This window comes from Cryptomeria japonica, chromosome 5 (genome assembly GCF_030272615.1).
Source record: "Cryptomeria japonica chromosome 5, Sugi_1.0, whole genome shotgun sequence".
NCBI classification, from domain to species: Eukaryota; Viridiplantae; Streptophyta; class Pinopsida; order Cupressales; family Cupressaceae; genus Cryptomeria; species Cryptomeria japonica.
Window position 1 is genome coordinate 584,692,909 of NC_081409.1, and position 19,020 is coordinate 584,711,928.

Consider the following 19,020-nt stretch of genomic DNA (forward strand, 5'->3'; position numbering starts at 1 on the left):
TGTAAACAGCGATGCCCGGGCCTCCGTCAATAGCAATGAGAAAGATTTTTGGATGCGAGTGCTCGAGGACTGGTATTTCTGCAGTGATAAATTTTCTTGAACTTGTGCTATAGTTGTATCAACAAAATTCCTTGCTAGTTAGGGTATTAGAACAGATTAATCAAGATAATTTTTGGTTCATTTTCGTTACATTAATATGGTCGGAAAATAAATCTACATCTTGATACAAGATTGTAATCTCCTCCCCCATCACCCCCATTTCTCCCCGTGTAATACGTAGAATCCAGACAAAGGTATTATAGGCACAAATTCAACTACTTCACCAATCACTCATTCAATCCATCCATCTATTAATGATGAAACCGTAACAGATTTAATTCCTAGATAATCTTGTTTATTCTTTGCACATTAGAATAATAATAAATTTAATATCAAGTAGGTAGAGTTTTTTACAATTTTAATTATGTAATACTTTATCATTATATATCAGTGAGTCATATGAACTCACACTTCATGATTAGTATGTAATATCTCCAGTTAGAATATTAAGTAATATTTCACTGAATTTCTCACCTCAAAAATTTCTCCACCTTAATGATAGTTAATGTTAAGGATTGAATGAAACAAACTCTTGTTCATGGATCACCTTCTTAGCCTCCTATGGAATTCATTCTTTGTGTGGTCTACCATGACCATAATCAGGGTCTTAATAAATGCATTAGATACTCTCTATTATCAATAAGAGAGTTATCATAATATAGTCGTGGCGAGTGGTTACAAATTAGATTACTAGGTCTATAGTTCCCACTTGGTTTGTACTTAGAAACATTATCATTTCTTAGTTGTATGGAAACTACTAATTCATGCATCTAGCCAACAATACACACTAGCTATTATATGATTCCACTAATGAGAAAAGCCTAGTCAATCTTATAGTTTGTGGAATTAGTCATGTCCCTCATATAGAATATCTATATATGGAGTATTCTTGCCTATAGATTACCTATTATTTTGCTTAATAATGTGATTATTTCACATACATCATAAAAGTGCCCTTCTAATATGTTTGTGCATCAATCTTGAAACCATATTTTTATTAACCAACCAATGATAAGAATTATCTTAAACACGCCTCTATATATTTGAATCCCACTAGCTTTGATAATCAACCATAATAACCTTAACAATGCATCGACGACAACAATGCCTAATAAATCATCAATTGTCTTAGGTGAATCTAGCCAAAGCCAACCCATCAAATCCACTAATCTCCCTTGCATCCCAATCATAAAATTTTACGGTTGTTGGAACAAGCTTGGGAGATTTAGTTCTTCCTTTGCAAATCAACATACTCTATTTTGGTTTCCCAAATATTTACTAAATAACTTTGAAGATAAATTGGGAAGAGAATCCATCATATAGATATTTCTTTTCAACATCCTTAGAGGACATTGTTTTGTCTATCATTTATTATAATAGCTAATACCCAATTTTTTTATAAGATAACAAGCAAAACCTCCTCTTCACAAACTATGTTTTCCTTAATAATCTAAGAATGAAAAAAGGAACCCACATAAAAATTACTTACTCCCTACCACGAAGGCAAAAGCACATCCAATTTAAAGATAGATGTACCAAAAGGAAAGAAATATCACCTCAAAATTTGTCTTGAACTTATACATTGAATCTATACACACGAGAATCCCCTTAATAACTCTCTCACAACTTTCAATGCTAGAAGAATGAGTGTTTTCACAAGACTTTCATACTATGATATTTATATCAAGATTCACTTGCATAGTTTTAGAGTCAAGCTGACCCATTCTCATGAGTAGTTCTTATGAACCCCTCATAAGAATGGATCACTTAGTACTCATTTCATCAAAGTGATGCTCATAGTATTATTGAAAAATTGTATTATTGTTCCAAATTTTGTGGATATTTAGGAGACACAAATAAAATATAAATGTAATCATTCCATATTTTTGTAGGAGATATTGGAATGAGACTAATAAGAAGACTAGTAAACATGAGTCACAATGAGCACTTTAGAATAAATCTAAACATTATAAGGAAGAGTAGCTTGGAAAAATAGAAGCGTAATTTATTTTCCAATATGCAAGATTATTACTTGGGAAAGAATCTTGAAAGAGGATTGAAAAGATTCCTTGAGCTAACATTGTCTCACTTATCCAAAATTATGAGGAAGGATTCATTAATGAAATGGTCATTAACAAGATGGAGAGAATAATAATTTAGCTTGGCCATGACACAAAGTCTTAGAATAGATGCCAACCTTGGTGAATGGAATGAAAATCCCAAACAATTAATGAGTGGTGAGACAAGTAGAGGCATCTATAAATTTTGTTTTGAATATATATAAAATAAAGAAAACATGGGACTAAAACCAAGGGAAATGCACATGGAAAGGATATGATGAAAATCAAAATAAATAGTTTGAAGATAATATTAGTTACCTAAAGGATATTCCACTTGATTATTTGGTATATCATAACTATTTTGACAAATTTTGAAACCATTAGAGGTACCTTTTACTTCTGTAGATGAGGCATTCATTCATGTTGATGAGGTAACCTCCATCCCAAACCACCTATTTCACTCTTCTTCCTTTGTGTACCTCTTTTATTCTTCCATTACCTCTTCGCTTACCTAAATTCAATCCAAAACATAGTGTATATAGCATCAAAAAAATTCCATATTTGATTAATATTATCCGCAACATATCGAAAAGACAAATACCACACTTACTGTGTCATCAACCAAAAATAATTTACTTACATATTCAAAGAGTTAAATAATGGAGAAACATCCATGTGGTGCTCTACACATGTCCTTGAAGCTTCAAGAAATACTTATCCTCTATTGGTCCAAACTTTAAATCACTTTCCATGCGTGAAAATAATTGCAACCATACACAATTTCCCACCCAATAGATTCTGTCAAACTAGTTTACTATCTTAACATAGGGTCAAGGAAAAGCGGGCCAAAATAGGAATCCAAGTGTCTTAAAAGCCTTCAAGACCATAGTGGTGAGGATTGAATTTCTTTCTTTAGTGGTATCTTTCTGTAGATTAATTAGTTGGGGTAAATGTTTTAAATTTTGTGGATATTTAGGAGACACAAATAAAATATAAATGTAATCATTCCATATTTTTGTAGGAGATATTGGAATGAGACTAATAAGAAGAGTAGTAAACATGAGTCACAATGAGCACTTTAGAATAAATCTAAACATTATAAGGAAGAGTAGCTTGGAAAAATAGAAGCGTAATTTATTTTCCAATATGCAAGATTATTACTTGGGGAAGAATCTTGAAAGAGGATTGAAAAGATTCCTTGAGCTAACATTGTCTCACTTATCCAAAATTATGAGGAAGGATTCATTAATGAAATGGTCATTAACAAGATGGAGAGGATAATAATTTAGCTTGGCCATGACACAAAGTCTTAGAATAGATGCCAACCTTAGTGAATGGAATGAAAATCCCAAACAATTAATGAGTGGTGAGACAAGTAGAGGCATCTATAAATTTTGTTTTGAATATATATAAAATAAAGAAAAAATGGGACTAAAACCAAGGGAAATGCACATGGATAGGATATGATGAAAATCAAAATAAATAGTTTGAAGATAATATTAGTTACCTAAAGGATATTCCACTTGATTATTTGGTATATCATAACTATTTTGACAAATTTTGAAACCATTAGAGGTGCCTTTTACTTCTATAGATGAGGCATTCATTCATGTTGATGAGGTAACCTCCATCCTATTTCACTCTTCTTCCTTTGTGTGCCTCTTTTATTCTTCCATTACCTCTTCGCTTACCTAAATTCAATCCAAAACATAGTGTATATAGCATCAAAAAAATTCCATATTTGATTAATATTATCCACAACATATCGAAAAGACAAATACCACACTTACTGTGTCATCAACCAAAAATAATTTACTTACAAATTCAAAGAGTTCGATAATGGAGAAACATCCATGTGGTGCTCTACACATGTCCTTGAAGCTTCAAGAAATACTTATCCTCTATTGGTCCAAACTTTAAATCACTTTCCATGCATGAAAATAATTGCAACCATACACAATTTCCCACCCAATAGATTCTGTCAAACTAGTTTACTATCTTAACATAGGGTCAAGGAAAAGCGGGCCAAAATAGGAATCCAAGTGTCTTAAAATCCTTCAAGACCATAGTGGTGAGGATTGAATTTCTTTCTTTAGTGGTATCTTTCTGTAGATTAATTAGTTGGGGTGAATGTTTCAAATTTTGTGGATATTTAGGAGACACAAATAAAATATAAATGTAATCATTCCATATAAATGTATTAGGACCTTTTCCTAATTAAAAAAAATATATAAAGATTACATCCCTAAATATTGCATTCATAATAGGATAAATTTCTACAATATTGAGACTATATTCATAATAGATTTATAGTGATGAATAAAGAAATATTTAAGATTATCAAAAAATTGATATTTTCTTTCTCCCAACCGTCATTGGATATTGGGTGATCTTTGAGGCATTATGTCAAATAGTTCATGTGCCTTATCTAAGCTTACATATTTTGCATGCATGTGTACCTGGGCAGTTGCACTACAACATCTATACTCACTAATCACATTTGGTTGGAAGTTTCTAAATCCATTTCAAACACATCTTGTGCATATCCTGCAATCTATGCTAATAGTGATTGTCTTTAATGGCTTCATTGTGTGCATAATTGATTGGCTCTTCACTCCTAAGACCTTCAAAAGTCTTTAATGGCTTCATTGAGTCCTTTTGTCTTCCAAATTCACCTGCACCAACTTGAATTCTCCTTCAATGCTTGATTGCCTGTTCACTTGGAATTGAATTGATTTTATAACTAAGAGATCACTTGATTTTATATGTCTTGGAAGCATTTTATCCCGATGGCTTTAAATTAAAGTACTTTCTCTTCTATCTGGTATTGGTGGAGCAGATCCTTTTATGATATGTAAGTTGAGAATATTTTATGAAAGGTCCCTAAATGAATACACTTTAAACTAATTTTAATATACCTTGAAGTGTGCAATATGGAAGGTTTGTTTTCTTAATCTCCTACCCATTTCTTAATTTAAAAGATGATATCTTTATTAAATATCTTTATTAACTTGATTTCTCCTTCAATTCTTGATGAATGCTTGATTGCACGTTCACTTGGAATTGAATTGATTTTATAATTAAGAGATCACTTGAATTGTAGGTAAACACCTTCAAATGATAGGGTAGGCTTCCTTTATACCTAATATATGTCTTGAAAGCATTTTATTGTGATGGCTTTAAATTAAAGTACTTTCTCTTTTATCTGGTATTGGTGGAGTAGAGGTTGCATTGCATCATCCTAGGATACATATTTTCGTAGATAGAACACAAGTTAAATGTATCCCAGGTCGATGCAAAGCAACCTCTACTCTAGAGATCACCAAAAAATAGAGAAAGAAATTTAATTTAATGCCATCAAGATAAAAGTCTTTAATCAAGACAGATAAAATTTGAGTTTGATTGTCATCATTTACTTTGCCAAATTCTTCACACGTAACTCCTGAATCAATTTCCTACTCACAAGAATTTTATTATGTCTCAAATATAGGGAAACAGAAGGCTTCAAATAGTAAACTTGAACATGCAACTAAATCCATTGACTAACCAGAAGAACAAAATTAAGAACCAGTTTGATCATCTAAGAGATGTTGTAGACTTTCAACTCACTAGCTAAGTTTTTGCGGGTAAGAATTTTTTTTGTTTTGGTTATGGTTGTGGTGTTTATAGGGAGACATTTACAAATTTATATCTATTTTCACTATTTAATGGTTTATGGGTTTGTAATGGTAATTTAATGTTCTTTCATATTTTTGTATATATTCTTTATAATAGCCTATTATATTGATTTGTTCTATTATGCATAATGGTGTGGGTCAGACGGCTTTGTCGTCGGTGCATGAAAGCATTGAACGAGTTCTACTTTTAAAAATTACATGAAACATTTTTAATTTATTTGATTCGGTGTTATTTACAAAAAAATGATTATCAATGATGTTTCCTTTCTCCAAGAATTGTCTAGGACCTTTCTGTCAGATAATATGTAACATTGAATGACTAAATCTTTTCATTACAAATGCTTATTTTATTTAATTATTGTCTGAGCGTGAATTAAAATTTATATCTGTACGGAAGTAGAACATACAAGTTGAAGAGTCTCTTGCATGCAAATTTCCTAAAAGAAAGCAACCAGGCATTATCTTGAATGACATGGAAACAAGCTCATCAGCTGCCTAGAGGAGAGCAATTGGAGAATGGCAGAGGAAAGTGTTTAAGGGTGATAAATAGATAGATAGTATGCAATACAAACAAACAATGTCTGGAGTGTCTGATGTGATGTCTCTAATTTATGTTCGGAGGGTCTAACTGGTTTTGGAGTTCCTACGAAACCTATGGGCCACTCTTGGAGGAAATCACTGTGTTCATGCAAGGAGCACCCTTTTTCTATTATGAGAATGATACTTTTGCACCTAGGGATATTTGGAAGTCAATATCCAAAAATTTCTATAGTGTAGAACAAGAGTTGGTGGACTCGAAGTATAATTGTCAGCTTTCAGAAGACCAAGAGGTTATGTACATAATCTCCCAATAGAAGAGCGATTTCAAGAATTACCTCTCCCCCCCATGACTATTCAGGAAGCACTTCCTCAAACAGAGGACTATTGGCCTCCATGGGATCAAAGAAAAAAATTAAAGCATAGACTCTAGATGATGTGGTGGTGTCCTCCGTGAAAAACTCTACACTATAATTGAAAATTCACGAGGGAAACTGCAAGATAGTGAAGAGAAATACAATCTTGAAAAGTGGGAAGAACGGATCTTGGTTTGGGTGGGGCCAAGTCAGGTGGCTCCTCTAGAGGTTGACGAGATAGAAATCATATTAGGATTTGAAAAAGATCACACTCATGGAACTTCGTGTGCAAGTGATCGATTGCGGTGTTTGGGTAATGCATTCTAAATAGATACAGTTGCATTCCAAATGGGTAATGTCTTGATGGCATGCAACTGTATCTATTTGGAATGCAACTGTATCTATTTGGAATGCATTACCCAAACACCTCAATCGATCACTCGCACACGAATTTCCACGAGTGTGATCTTTTTCAAATCCTAATATGATTTCTATCTTGTCAACCTCTAGAGGAGCCACCTGACTTGGCCCCACCCAAACCAAGATCCATTCTTCCCACTTTTCAAGATTGTATTTCTCTTCACTATCTTGTAGTTTCCCTCGTGAATTTTCAATTATAGTGTAGAGTTCTTCACAAAGGACACCACCACATCGTCTAGAGTCTATGCTTTAATTTTTTTCTTTGATCCTATGGAGGCCAATAGTCCTTTGTTTGAGGAAGTGCTTCCTGAATAGTCATGGGGGGGAGAGGTAATTCTTGTGGTCGCTCTTCTATTGGGAGATTGTGTACATAACCTCTTGGTCTTCTGAAAGCTGACAATTATACTTCGAGTCCGCCAACTCTTGTTCCACACTATAGAAATTTTTGGATATTGACTTCCAAATATCCCTAGGTGCAAAAGTATCATTCTCATAATAGAAAAAAGGTGCTCCTTGCATGAACACATTGATTTCCTCCAAGCGTGGCCCAATAGGTTTCGCAGGAACTCCAAAACCAGTTAGACCCTTCGGACATAAATTAGAGATGTCACATCAGACACTCCAGACATTGTTTGTTTGTATTGCATACTATCTATCTATTTATCACCCTTAAACACTTTCCTCTACCATTCTCCAATTGCTCTCTTCTAGGCAGCAGATGAGCTTGTTTCCATGTCATTCAAGATAATGCCTACTTGCTTTCTTTTAGGAAATTTGCATGCAAGAGACTCTTCAACTTGTATGTTCTACTTCCATACAGATATAAATTTTAATTCACGCTGAGATAATACTTAAATTAAATAAGCAATTGTAAAGAAAACATTTAGTCATTCGATGTTACATATTATCTGATGGAAAGGTCCTAGACAATTCTTGGAGAAAGGAAACATCATTGATAATCATTTTTTGCAAATAACACTGAATCAAATAAATTAAAAATGTTTCATGTAATTTTTAAAAGTAGAACTCGTTCAATGCTTTCATGCACCGACGACAAAGCCATTCGACCCACATCATCTCTCGTCGTTAGAATTCCGATGACCACTAATGAAACGCCCGACAAGGATGTTGTGCATCCAACAACACTTCTCTGTCAGAATTTTATACTTTTGTGTCAGAATTCCAATGACAGCCCGAGATGGCGACGGTATTCGTTCGCGGATTGAGCATGCATGGTGGCCGTCGGAAAGGTTGGGGTAATGTCGAAATTGCGACAACCACGAGGATAGTCGGAACTTCCGACACAAAGTTTTCGACAGCCGTTTTTGTCAGTAGTGCGACAAAATGTGGTTGGAAATCCGACGATTGGCCGTCGAAATCTTGACCCAAATGTACTAGTGATAAGGAAGTAATTAAAATAAAAGAAAAAAAACTTAATTTGCACTATGATCAATTTCAAGCTTATAATTAATTTGAGATATACATTTGATGTGAACCATGAAATTTCATTCCAAAAATTGAAAAGTAATTTTTTAAAAAAATATTTCACTTCATTTACAATAACATTATGAGAAGATAGATAATATAATAAAAGAATTTTTATTGTAATTTTTTCTAATATTTTAATTGAATTTGTTTAACTTAATAAATATTATTTTGTGACATGATATTTATGTTAAAAATATTGATAAGACAAATGGTTGTATTGTAATGTGTTGCCTTTGTTTTGAATCTTATATACATTATTACAATATTAATATGTTTAATTAAAATATATTTATATTTAATATAGGATATATTAATTATTTTGTTTATACTGAATAATAAATTAGTAATAAACAATCAATTTTTGCCACAACCCACAACGTAATATTCATAAGTTTTTATACATAAAATTTTTAAAACACTATTTTATCAATTTATTTTACTATCCAATGTATTTTAAATTGATAGTGGTATCGTGGCATGTATATATACTATTATTTAAAAAAAAAATCAATTTTCATTTATTGCAACATTAATCTACACAAGTTTATTATTTAATTTAATTATTATTTATTAATAAACCTCACAATCCACTATTTTTTCCTTTGAAATATATAAACATTGACCTACATATATAGAAATAAAATATTTATACAATTTTATTTTTCTCTTAATAATTAATTTTTGATAGAAATTATTTGTTTAATAGTGAGTATGTGTTTATTGTTTTATTTTATATATGGCTTTTTTCTTGTGGGTTGAGGGGTTTTAATGGATATTATAACAATTTAAGAGTGAAAAAATAATTAAAATTATTTCTCCATCCATCTCCCCCTCCCTCATTGTCTCCCTCTTTCTATCAATATTTATCTCTCTCTCTCTCTCTCTCTCTCTCTCTCTCTCTCTCTCTCTCTCTCTCTCTCTCTCTCTCTCTCTCTCTCTCTCTCTCTCTCTCTCTCTCTCTAATATTAATCTATCTTCATCTCTGCCTCTTTTTTTCTATCTCTAGACATGTTTCATTCTCTCTATCCATCCATATTTATAATTATGTTGTTTGTGCAACACATGTCTCAGTGGATAAAAGATAACTTCAAATATTATTTCTCTTTCCTTCCCTCTCTCTATCTCTCCATCTCTCCCCATCTTTGTGTCCCTCATTCCTTGTCTATCTCCTCATTTAACTCTCTATCTCTATCCCTCTCCTCCTCTCTCTATGTCAATGTCTATGCATATCTCTCTCTTTCTCTCTCTTTCTCTCTATCCATCTCTATATTTATCTCTTTCTATCTCTTAAAATATTTGTCTCCCTCTTCCTCTCCCACTCTATCCTTAAATCTACCTTTATATTCCTATATCCCCCTCTATCTCTGGATATGTTTCCCTCTCTTTATCCATCCATATTTTTCCCTCTTCCTATACCTCTATATATTTCTTTGCATCTCTATCTCTAACTTTCCATATATTGTTTTTCATCCCTCCCTCTATCTCCATCTTGTTATCACTTCATCTCTCTTTATCCCTATAACTCTCCCTCTTTCTACCTCTTTCTCTATATATCATTTCTTATCTCCCCTTCTCTATATATGCTTCTATTCCATCTCTATCTCTATCTCAATATCCTTATCTTTCTCTCATTCTCTTCCTCCTTTTATCTCTTCGTCTTTCTCCCTCACTCCCTATTGCAAATGTGTCTTTCGATAATGAAGTCTCTATTATCTTTTTGGTTTATAGGTTTTGTGTTTCATTCATGTTTGGAGATATGTAAGGTTATTCATAGTTGATTTGCAATCAATTCCACATTTAGACCTTTGTTGCACAAACAACATCATTTTCTAAATGCCTTAAAACCTCATGCAGTACATAAATATATACAAAAATAGACCATTTTTTTCCTAATTGATTGCATTCTTCCACACATTCGGCATACCCATTGCACACCAAGGTGCAATTGCTAGTATATTATCTAGTAAGTAGCAAGTATTTAGTCATTTGCTAGTTTTTTTGTGTGTTTAGATAAATATCTTATAAGATTGTATAAACTATAATATAAGATTTTATATTAGTTCTATTATATTTTTAGAAGTAAATTGTAGTTATTATGAATAATATTTTATTTTGTCTCACATGAAACATGCAATGATTCATAAGTGTTTGTTCTTTTGGTATTGATTAATGGGTAGTTGCACAGATTTGAGTGTATCAACAATATATGTAAAGTAAAATTAAAATAATTAATTACATGCTAAGGGAAAGGACCAAATAGTAGCCCAACCTAACTTCATGCACCTAAGCTCCTAAATAATATATCTGTTTTTTATGAAATATTTTAGGTTTCTTTGTATTGATTTAAGAGCTTAAAGTTATTATTTTAGCTTCTAAGTAGTTAAAATGACCATGGGAAGAGTCGTTATGTGCACAAAGGTCCAAAAGTGATCACTTTAAGGTGTTACTCAATACATGTTCATATACTACCCAAAAATCATGTGCTACAATCATTAAAAAAAAAATGCATAATAACTGCTTCAATATATTTCATCTAGTAAATGTTTTGACCAATACCTATGCACAAATACCCGACTAAATGTGCACTATGATCACCAAAAAAGTTGCACAATTTTTCTTATTAAATATTCAATGGCTAACTACAAATGCACAAATGAGTGACTATTGGTACATATGAAATATTTTAGTGAACTTTTAATTATTATATATTGATTATTTGTATCGATATTTAATTAGAAGCTTAGGTATGAAAGAGGTGAGCAATTGTTGGTACATGGACAGCCACTGAATCCTTTGACCTACTTATTGAAACAAAAATAAATAAATAATATTATTATTTTAATGTTAGAAAAATAAGAGACATACAATCTATTAATAAATCAAAATATGACACGTCATGCTCAACTACCACTCCCCTACAAAACACATCTCAACTACCCCTCTCCGACGACCTCTCTCATACCGTAATCTAAATTGTTCAAATTGAAGATTAATTCAAACCATGGCGTTTGATAATTCAGATACATTTTCCAAAGGAGTCTAACGCGGCAGAGAAAAATTCAACGATTTACAGCTCTAACTTATTTTACATAATCTTACTGCAGATGTACATAATTGTTTGAAGTCTATTTAAATCCCACCTTGTTTCATTTGAGCTGTTATACAAGGTTTCGATCCGTCTGCTATCTATATTTGGGTGAAGTGGAAGATTTATAGAGAAATCCCTTCTCCCCTTGTTCCTTGTTCTCATTGTCAATTATCTTTTTGTTGACGATGGGCAATGCTTGCTGTTGTTCTTACAATGAGACATATTCTGCTTCGGCGAACACTGATAATGCTAATGACGATGTGATAAAACTGTCATTTGACGACGCGATTCAGCAGAATGATTTGATCTTCTACATTGATGAGCTCTTGAAAAACATCGTCAATCACGACGTAAACAATGTCTCCATCCTACGGTTGCCATTATCTGGTTTCTGTTTCATCTAGGGTTTTTTTCCAATTCCTAATATAGAATTTCAATCATGTTTTGTTTCTCGATTAATATAATTAATTTCAGATTGTATAGAAAAATCTATTGTTTCTTCCTTTTGGTTGCAAGTGATTTCTGAAAAGTGACTGTTAAATTGTTTGATTTTTCAGTAGAATATGTAACATGCATAAGAGAGTCATATTTAACTATCAAACTGTTCAACTATAATTTTTCATAATCATTGAATAATTATACTGTTTTTATTACAGGGGAGTGAGAGCATGTCTGGAAAAGATGTTGTATGCTCTGCTACAGTCAGTAATTATTTCCAATATAGTAGCGGATTGATCGAGAAGATAATTGCTGATATGAACAAAGATAGTGATAAGGTACTGTGAATTTTAGAAATTCTATGCAAATTACCAATTTGAAAGATTCTTCAACTTACAAATCTACTCGTGGCTTTGCAGGACTTTAAGAGTACATTGGCTTGTGTAGCAGGTAAAATGGTGATTGAGGTAATGAATGGCGCAGGTAAACTTCACTGTGTAGGAGTGGGGCTTTCTTTGGTGGGACATGTTCTCAAACAAATGGATAAAGTCTGTAACAACAGGAAACAATGTTTACGACTCCTGCAATATATGTTTGCTCTGGCTAAACACATAAAGCAATTAGATGAACAATTAGAACACGAAAAGCAGAAACTCAATGACATCCTAGTGTTTATTGTGAAGGGGTCCATTATGTGTATCTCGCAAATCAATTCCAGCAAATTTTCAAGGTAAGATTTAAATTTATTTTAGCTGATATCTAAGGGAATTGGGAAATAACTTCAATTATCTGTGTGGTGTAGAATTTTTTCTGCTACCGTGGACGCAGAGGATTTGCAGAGGTTCGAATCTCAACTGGGGCATGTGTATCCAGATCTGATTTTGGCAGCTCTTGTGGCTCTTTTGGAAGCCAGGCCTACATTTCTTCCTCCTTCACAAGGCACATATCCTGATGCAGGTACTTCTACCCTTGTTCAACTTGTCATCGATATTAATGTTTGTATCAAGATATCTGGTATTACCCACAAGCGTTACTAAACCTATAATTTACTAAAACGAATAGAATGATGCATTCAGACAAGGGAAAGCCATATGAGAGTTCATTTCAGTACCATTTTGCTTCTACACTGTCAGATTTCTCTCACACGTTCAACTCTCGGCTTCTTATAAACCCTCAACGGGTGCAAAGAATTATTCAGTGACAAGATCCCTAGGTTTTTGTTGGAATACACAATCCAACTACCAATGATTAGCTTTGTCTTTTCTTTTATGCAAAGCAAAAAACTTTTTTCTTTTTTCAGCATTTTATATCCCCCAGCATGGCGTCACTTCCTCCACTAATTTGAGACGACTTTTGTTTGTGATAGTTTTGTCCTCCACTGGCTCCCCTCTCCTACAATCTATATATATATATATATATAATCGGTACCTTTACAGAACGAAAACACAGTAGAAATCTTTTGATATGTATAAAAAATAAGGGACAAAATGTAATGGTGCTACTCATCAGAGATTTGTTCAATACTTATAGGCACCGATCCTTGAATCGTATGAACTGGACATTGTTCATCATGCCCAAATTTCAAAAGTTCGAAGTCTTAGTTTACTTTTAGGAATGCATGTTCTGGGCGTAAAAACAATGATACAAGCAGAACAGCAGCAGAAAACAGGGTAATACAGAGCACCAAACAGAGTTTGCATTACATTTAGTCAATGCAATGCACAATACTGTTATTTGCATTAATAAAAAGTCTTATATTTATAGTTAAAAGGTCTAAAATCTGAAAACTTTTACTCTTAAGGTTCTAAATTCTTATTTTTTATTCTACAGTCTGTTCTTGCATTGCGGATTCTGGAAGACTCTTCAAATTTTATTTTTTCCCCAGACAGTCTTACCTTTCCTAAACATTAGGCCGCAAATGTAGGATTTCAATTTCTTTTATCTTTATGATTTAGAAAACTCTATCTTTTAGGTTGTGCAGAATAAAAATTGACAGCAACGAAAAAAAGATAAAAGCATTATTTCTGGGCATGTGAAGTGCAAAGAGTTAGAAGCTTTGTGGTTTAAAGGTGTCTTAGAGAGTGCCAGTTATGATTAAGAAGGATGTTGGAAAATATAATCCCCATCATCGTTGATTAATATTTTCGTAATCTTTTTTACAACATGAAGCTCTTCATAATGTACTCTATTTCTAATTAAAAAAAAAAACTTGTAACATCCTTCAACATGTCACCACTTCTTCAATTAATTTGAGATGACTCTTTGTTCATTTTTTAATAATTCTGCCCTTCTTTATCTCCGTTTTGCTATATTCTATTAATATTACTTACAGTTACAGTCCATACCTCTATAGTAAGAAAATAAGTAAAAATATTTTCGTATGTTTGAAAAATAGGAACAAAAATCTGATCATGCTACTCATTAATGATTTGTTGAATCTTCGTAGATACTGATCTTTGAATCGTATCAAGTGGGCATTGTGCATCATGCCTTAATTTATTTTCAGGATTGCAGATTTCTTATCTCTATGTTTAGAGAAAACTCTCTTTCAGGTTGTGGATAATGAAAATTTACAGTAATAAGCATAGAAAAAGACTGGTTTTACGTGTGTGCATTATAAAAAGCTCAAGCTCTATGATTTAAATTTCTATAACAAATCTTTTTATCAATCCAAGATAGTAAGTTTCTGTGTCTGGCTTTACGATTTGATTCTCCCCGTCTCCTTCAGTTTTGAATTTTTTATGAATTTGATGTGTTTCCCAGTACTTGAAAACCCATTTGTCAGGTCTCGTATAAACAAGGTCAGCACGTTGTCATGCTGCCTGAGCAGTCACCTGACTCAACCTCATGAATTTGTTTTCCGGATCAAAATGGAATTTACACAATGTCAGCTAGATAAGCTTTTCCCATTTGTTGGCATTCTAGTTGGTTATTAATATAAATTTGGTTTTGTTTGATTTTACAGTGGGCATAGAGAACGCACGGGATAAGGTCATCGAGCTTCTAGATCTGAATAATAAATCAAGGAAAGCTGTGGTTGTTTACGGAGTAGGGGGAATAGGTAAAACAACCCTTGCTACTGCAGTGTACAACAGAATCCTCCTCCCGGGCTACAAAATCTGCAGGCTAAATATCGACCAAAACTGTGGCCTGCAAGATCTTAAACTACTTCAGCAGCAGCTGTTACAAGACTTATTTGCGAAAAATATTAAATTGAGGGATTGTGTGGAGGGTCGGGAAAAACTGTCAGAGATTTTCAAGTCAGAAGCAAATCAACCAGTGTTTGTGTTTATAGATAATGCTCTTAAGGGAAGCGACCTAACTGAACTTTTTCCAAGGGACCTATCCTGCCTTCCGATCCAGAGCAGATTGCTTATAACCACTAGGAAACTCGACGAGACTAACTTTATATTGCAGTCTGACATTCAGCGCTCTGCATATATAGTAGATATTCTGTCAAGTTCAGATGCCAGAAAACTTGTGTGTAAGAAAGCTTTAGGGAATGTAAATGCAAGTTTAGAGAAACACTTGTCTATCGACAAGCTGGTAGAATGTTGCGGTGGTATTCCATTAGTATTAGAAATGGTCGGGTCGAATTTACTAGCAGATGGCAGTAACGTCTCAGATTGGCTCAAATTTCTGAAAGAGACATTGCAGAACGGAGAAGGAGAATTGAGTGAAAGTGTAGTAAGCTGTGTTTATGACAGTTTGCGAGAGAATTCTTACAAGGAAGCTTTTCTAGACATTGCTCATTTCTTTCAGAATTGGAAATGGGCAGAGGTTGGGTACATTATTGGAGAGGTACAACTTAAAGCTTTGCAAGATGCTGCACTTGTTAAGAACTCTAAGCAAGGTAATTTGACTATGCACGATATTGTTGGAGCACGAGCAAGATGGTTGTCCAAATCCCAAAGAATTACATCCGTCCAATCTTTGAAAGGTGTTTTCCAAGATAAGCAGGTATTTTTGTTTATAATCATAATATGACTTCTCTTTTCACAGAATTTTCAAATCGTTAGATGGGTGGAGTTAAATTCTGTGTAATCAAGTTGAATGTCAGGTTGATTCCAATGAAACAATTTTTATGATAAGATGTTTGCCTTTTTGTTCAACTTGTTGAATGTCCTAAATCATTCTTTGCTTTAGGTGCAGAAGCTTGGACAAGTGAAAGGCATATGTCTTTCAGATAACGAAGAGAAAATCCAAATTGCAGCGGAGGATCTGGACCTCATGAGTGAATCATTAAGAGTTCTGTGCTTGGGCAAAAGTTCGAGAGTGGAAGGACGATGTAAGGCAAGTTTTCAAAATTTAAGGTTTCTCCAGGTCGTCAACAATGATGATTCTTTTTTACCAATCGATGGCAACAAGTATAAACGATTGGCTTTTTTCAATGGTAACTTATCAACCGAAGACAATGATTTCGAGGCAAGTGTACTTCTCTTTCTCATCATTCAATTCTTCTTCTTCTAAAGATTGTTTCTGGATTTGTTGTGTATATTTAAAAATTGTTTCTGAATTGGATATGTATATTTTATCAATCAATATTCTGGATGACACTCGTTGATTTATCATAAAAAGAGTCAAGATTTTTGTTTCCATGAAAAGTTATATTAACACATACAGTTTGTTGGACTAATTTAAAAAGGTTCAAGTTTATTTTTTTCATGATTTTTTTTTCACACGGTTTGTTGGGCTAATCTGAGAAGGTAACCATATCTGCAGTTGCCAGAGTCTGTGCATCTAATGAAGCTGAAGAACTCTTTTAAACTCCCCGGAAGCTTGGTGAAGCTTTCTTCATTAGAGAAGTTAAAGCTTTTAGATTGTTCTACCTTCAGGAGTCTTCCCACTGACTTTGGCCAACTGGAGTGTTTACGCTATCTCACAATAAACAGGTGTGAAAATTTCATGGAGTTGCCTGAAAGCTTTAGCAATCTAGCTAGGTTGGAGGAGCTAAAAATCTACTGGTGCGACATGAAAAGGCTTCCACACAAGTTTGGTCAGCTTAACTGTCTGCGTCATCTTAAGCTGAGAGGGTGTTCAAAGCTTACTAGTTTACCGGAGAGCTTTGGGAATTTGTCTAGCTTAGAAAAGCTAGATTTGGGCTTCTGCTCAAGTTTGGTAAGCCTACCTCAATCCTTTGGAGAGCTGGAGAAATTGAAATATCTGTCATTAGAGGAATGCCAAAATCTCAAGAGGCTTTGTGATAATTTTCGATGCCTGCAATCGCTGGCTGCAATAGACGTTTTCAAGTGCTCAGAAATAGAAGAAGAGGCAATGTACAGCTTTGTTGCGTTGAAGAGCTTGATGTTTTTGATTATACGAAAGTCTTCCAAGTTGAAACATCGGTGGTATCTAATAAAGGAGCGCTATCCTTTAGTGGTCTACTCCGGCAACAATCTGGTAAGCTCTGCAGTGAATACAATTATAATTAGTTATGGAAATTTTCTCCTGGTTTTATAATGTTCTCTATGGTGGGTTGTCTTGTTTTAAAACTATTTACTTTTTGTTTCAAAGAACTATTAACAAATTGATCACCACTTCAACTCTAAAACCACTATTGTTTTGGAATTCATAGAACCCATTCTTCATTTTCTGATTTTCCATTTTGTTATTTCTTGAAACCATAGGCATAAGCTTGTATAATTAATCTCTGTCCTACGGTGCGCTGCAGGGGTCTGAATTGAGAGAAATGATATCAACAGCATTGCTTCATGAGGAGAGAAGACTGGTGCATCTGGATGAAGAGGAGAGGCTGAGGGAGGGCCCCACTTCGTCACCATTTCCATCTACTGAACTCAAAGTGGCTTTCTTGTTAACAACGTGCAATCTCTCTTTACCTTGTAATGCCAAGGCTTTAAATGTTCTCAGACAAGAAAGTAGACGACTTAGAGACCAAAACTATGAGATCATCTACTCGTATGTGGGAGCTGTAGAGCAAAGCGACGAGATAGTCCGCCAAACGCTCGTAGGCTTATTGCCGGGCACCGTTGCATTGATCGCTCCTGACATGAAAACGAGGCAATTGTTTGGGTATTGTGCATATGCTGGGGTTGGAGAAGAGCGCTCAGCGCTTTTGGATGAGTGCCATTCGTTTATCGTGGGCACAAGAATGCGGGTAAACGAGGAGGGCAGAAAGTGCGTGGAAAGGCTAAAACTTATACATCCCAAGGGTGCGGATCATCATTGTTTCGAAGCGCTCACAGACTACACAGGGGAAGGATGTTTTAAGACAGTACTATTTACTCCCCTAACGCTTTGCCATATGCTAAACTCATCTCCTTAACACCCTTTGAATAAGTCACTGAGAAACCATGGAACTTCGCAGGGAAGGTTTCTTTTGGTATCTAAAATTCCATTATAATGCAATTGTTGGTTCTAGGTCATTTAGTATAAAACAGGATCTCATCTGTGAGACCCCATATTTTTTTATAAATTTAATAAGCTTCCTCATAAATGAGTTGTTTTTATTTTATATATAATTACTTTTAAATCATTTTTCCTTCTTGTTTTGGATCTATTTCCGTATGTTTGGTTAAATGTGATGATTTGCTTACAACTCATGTGCTTTTAATAATAGTTGGTAATCAATCAAAATTTAATGGAATCATATGTTAAATCACATTTTTTAGTCTAAAGGAATCTATAGATTTCACTATTCTTTATCTTAGGTTAACTATGTTGCACAGAGATGAACTTGGTTCAAATAAGTGGTGTAGAAATTCACTGTTGGCAAGGTAAAGATAGAGCCTAAACAATCAACACAAATCTTACCACAATCCACCGCAAAGAGGTTATGGAGCTCCTAATTGAAGAGGCATGTTCCATTAGATAGATATATATGGGGAAAGATACAATGT

General features: G+C 33.8%; 1 protein-coding gene across 4 annotated transcripts; it reads left to right on the top strand.

Annotated features, from left to right (window-relative positions):
• Positions 1-11,611: 11,611 nt before the first annotated feature.
• On the top strand, positions 11,612-18,667 carry LOC131074319 (disease resistance protein RUN1). Of its 4 annotated transcripts, XM_059221522.1 has the most exons (9): positions 11,613-12,075; positions 12,382-12,501; positions 12,583-12,893; positions 12,966-13,120; positions 15,129-16,123; positions 16,310-16,588; positions 16,886-17,472; positions 17,504-17,563; positions 17,835-17,971. In XM_059221522.1, exons 1-8 carry the CDS (start codon positions 11,911-11,913, stop codon positions 17,517-17,519), a joined length of 2,628 nt encoding a protein of 875 aa, XP_059077505.1. In that variant the 5' UTR covers positions 11,613-11,910; the 3' UTR covers positions 17,520-17,563; positions 17,835-17,971. The 4 variants fall into 4 exon arrangements, with proteins under 4 accessions (XP_059077504.1, XP_059077505.1, XP_059077503.1 ...); XM_059221521.1 differs by having other exon boundaries at positions 11,612-12,075; positions 16,886-17,634; positions 17,835-17,969; XM_059221520.1 differs by having other exon boundaries at positions 11,614-12,075; positions 16,886-17,563; positions 17,835-18,667.
• Positions 18,668-19,020: the final 353 nt, after the last annotated feature.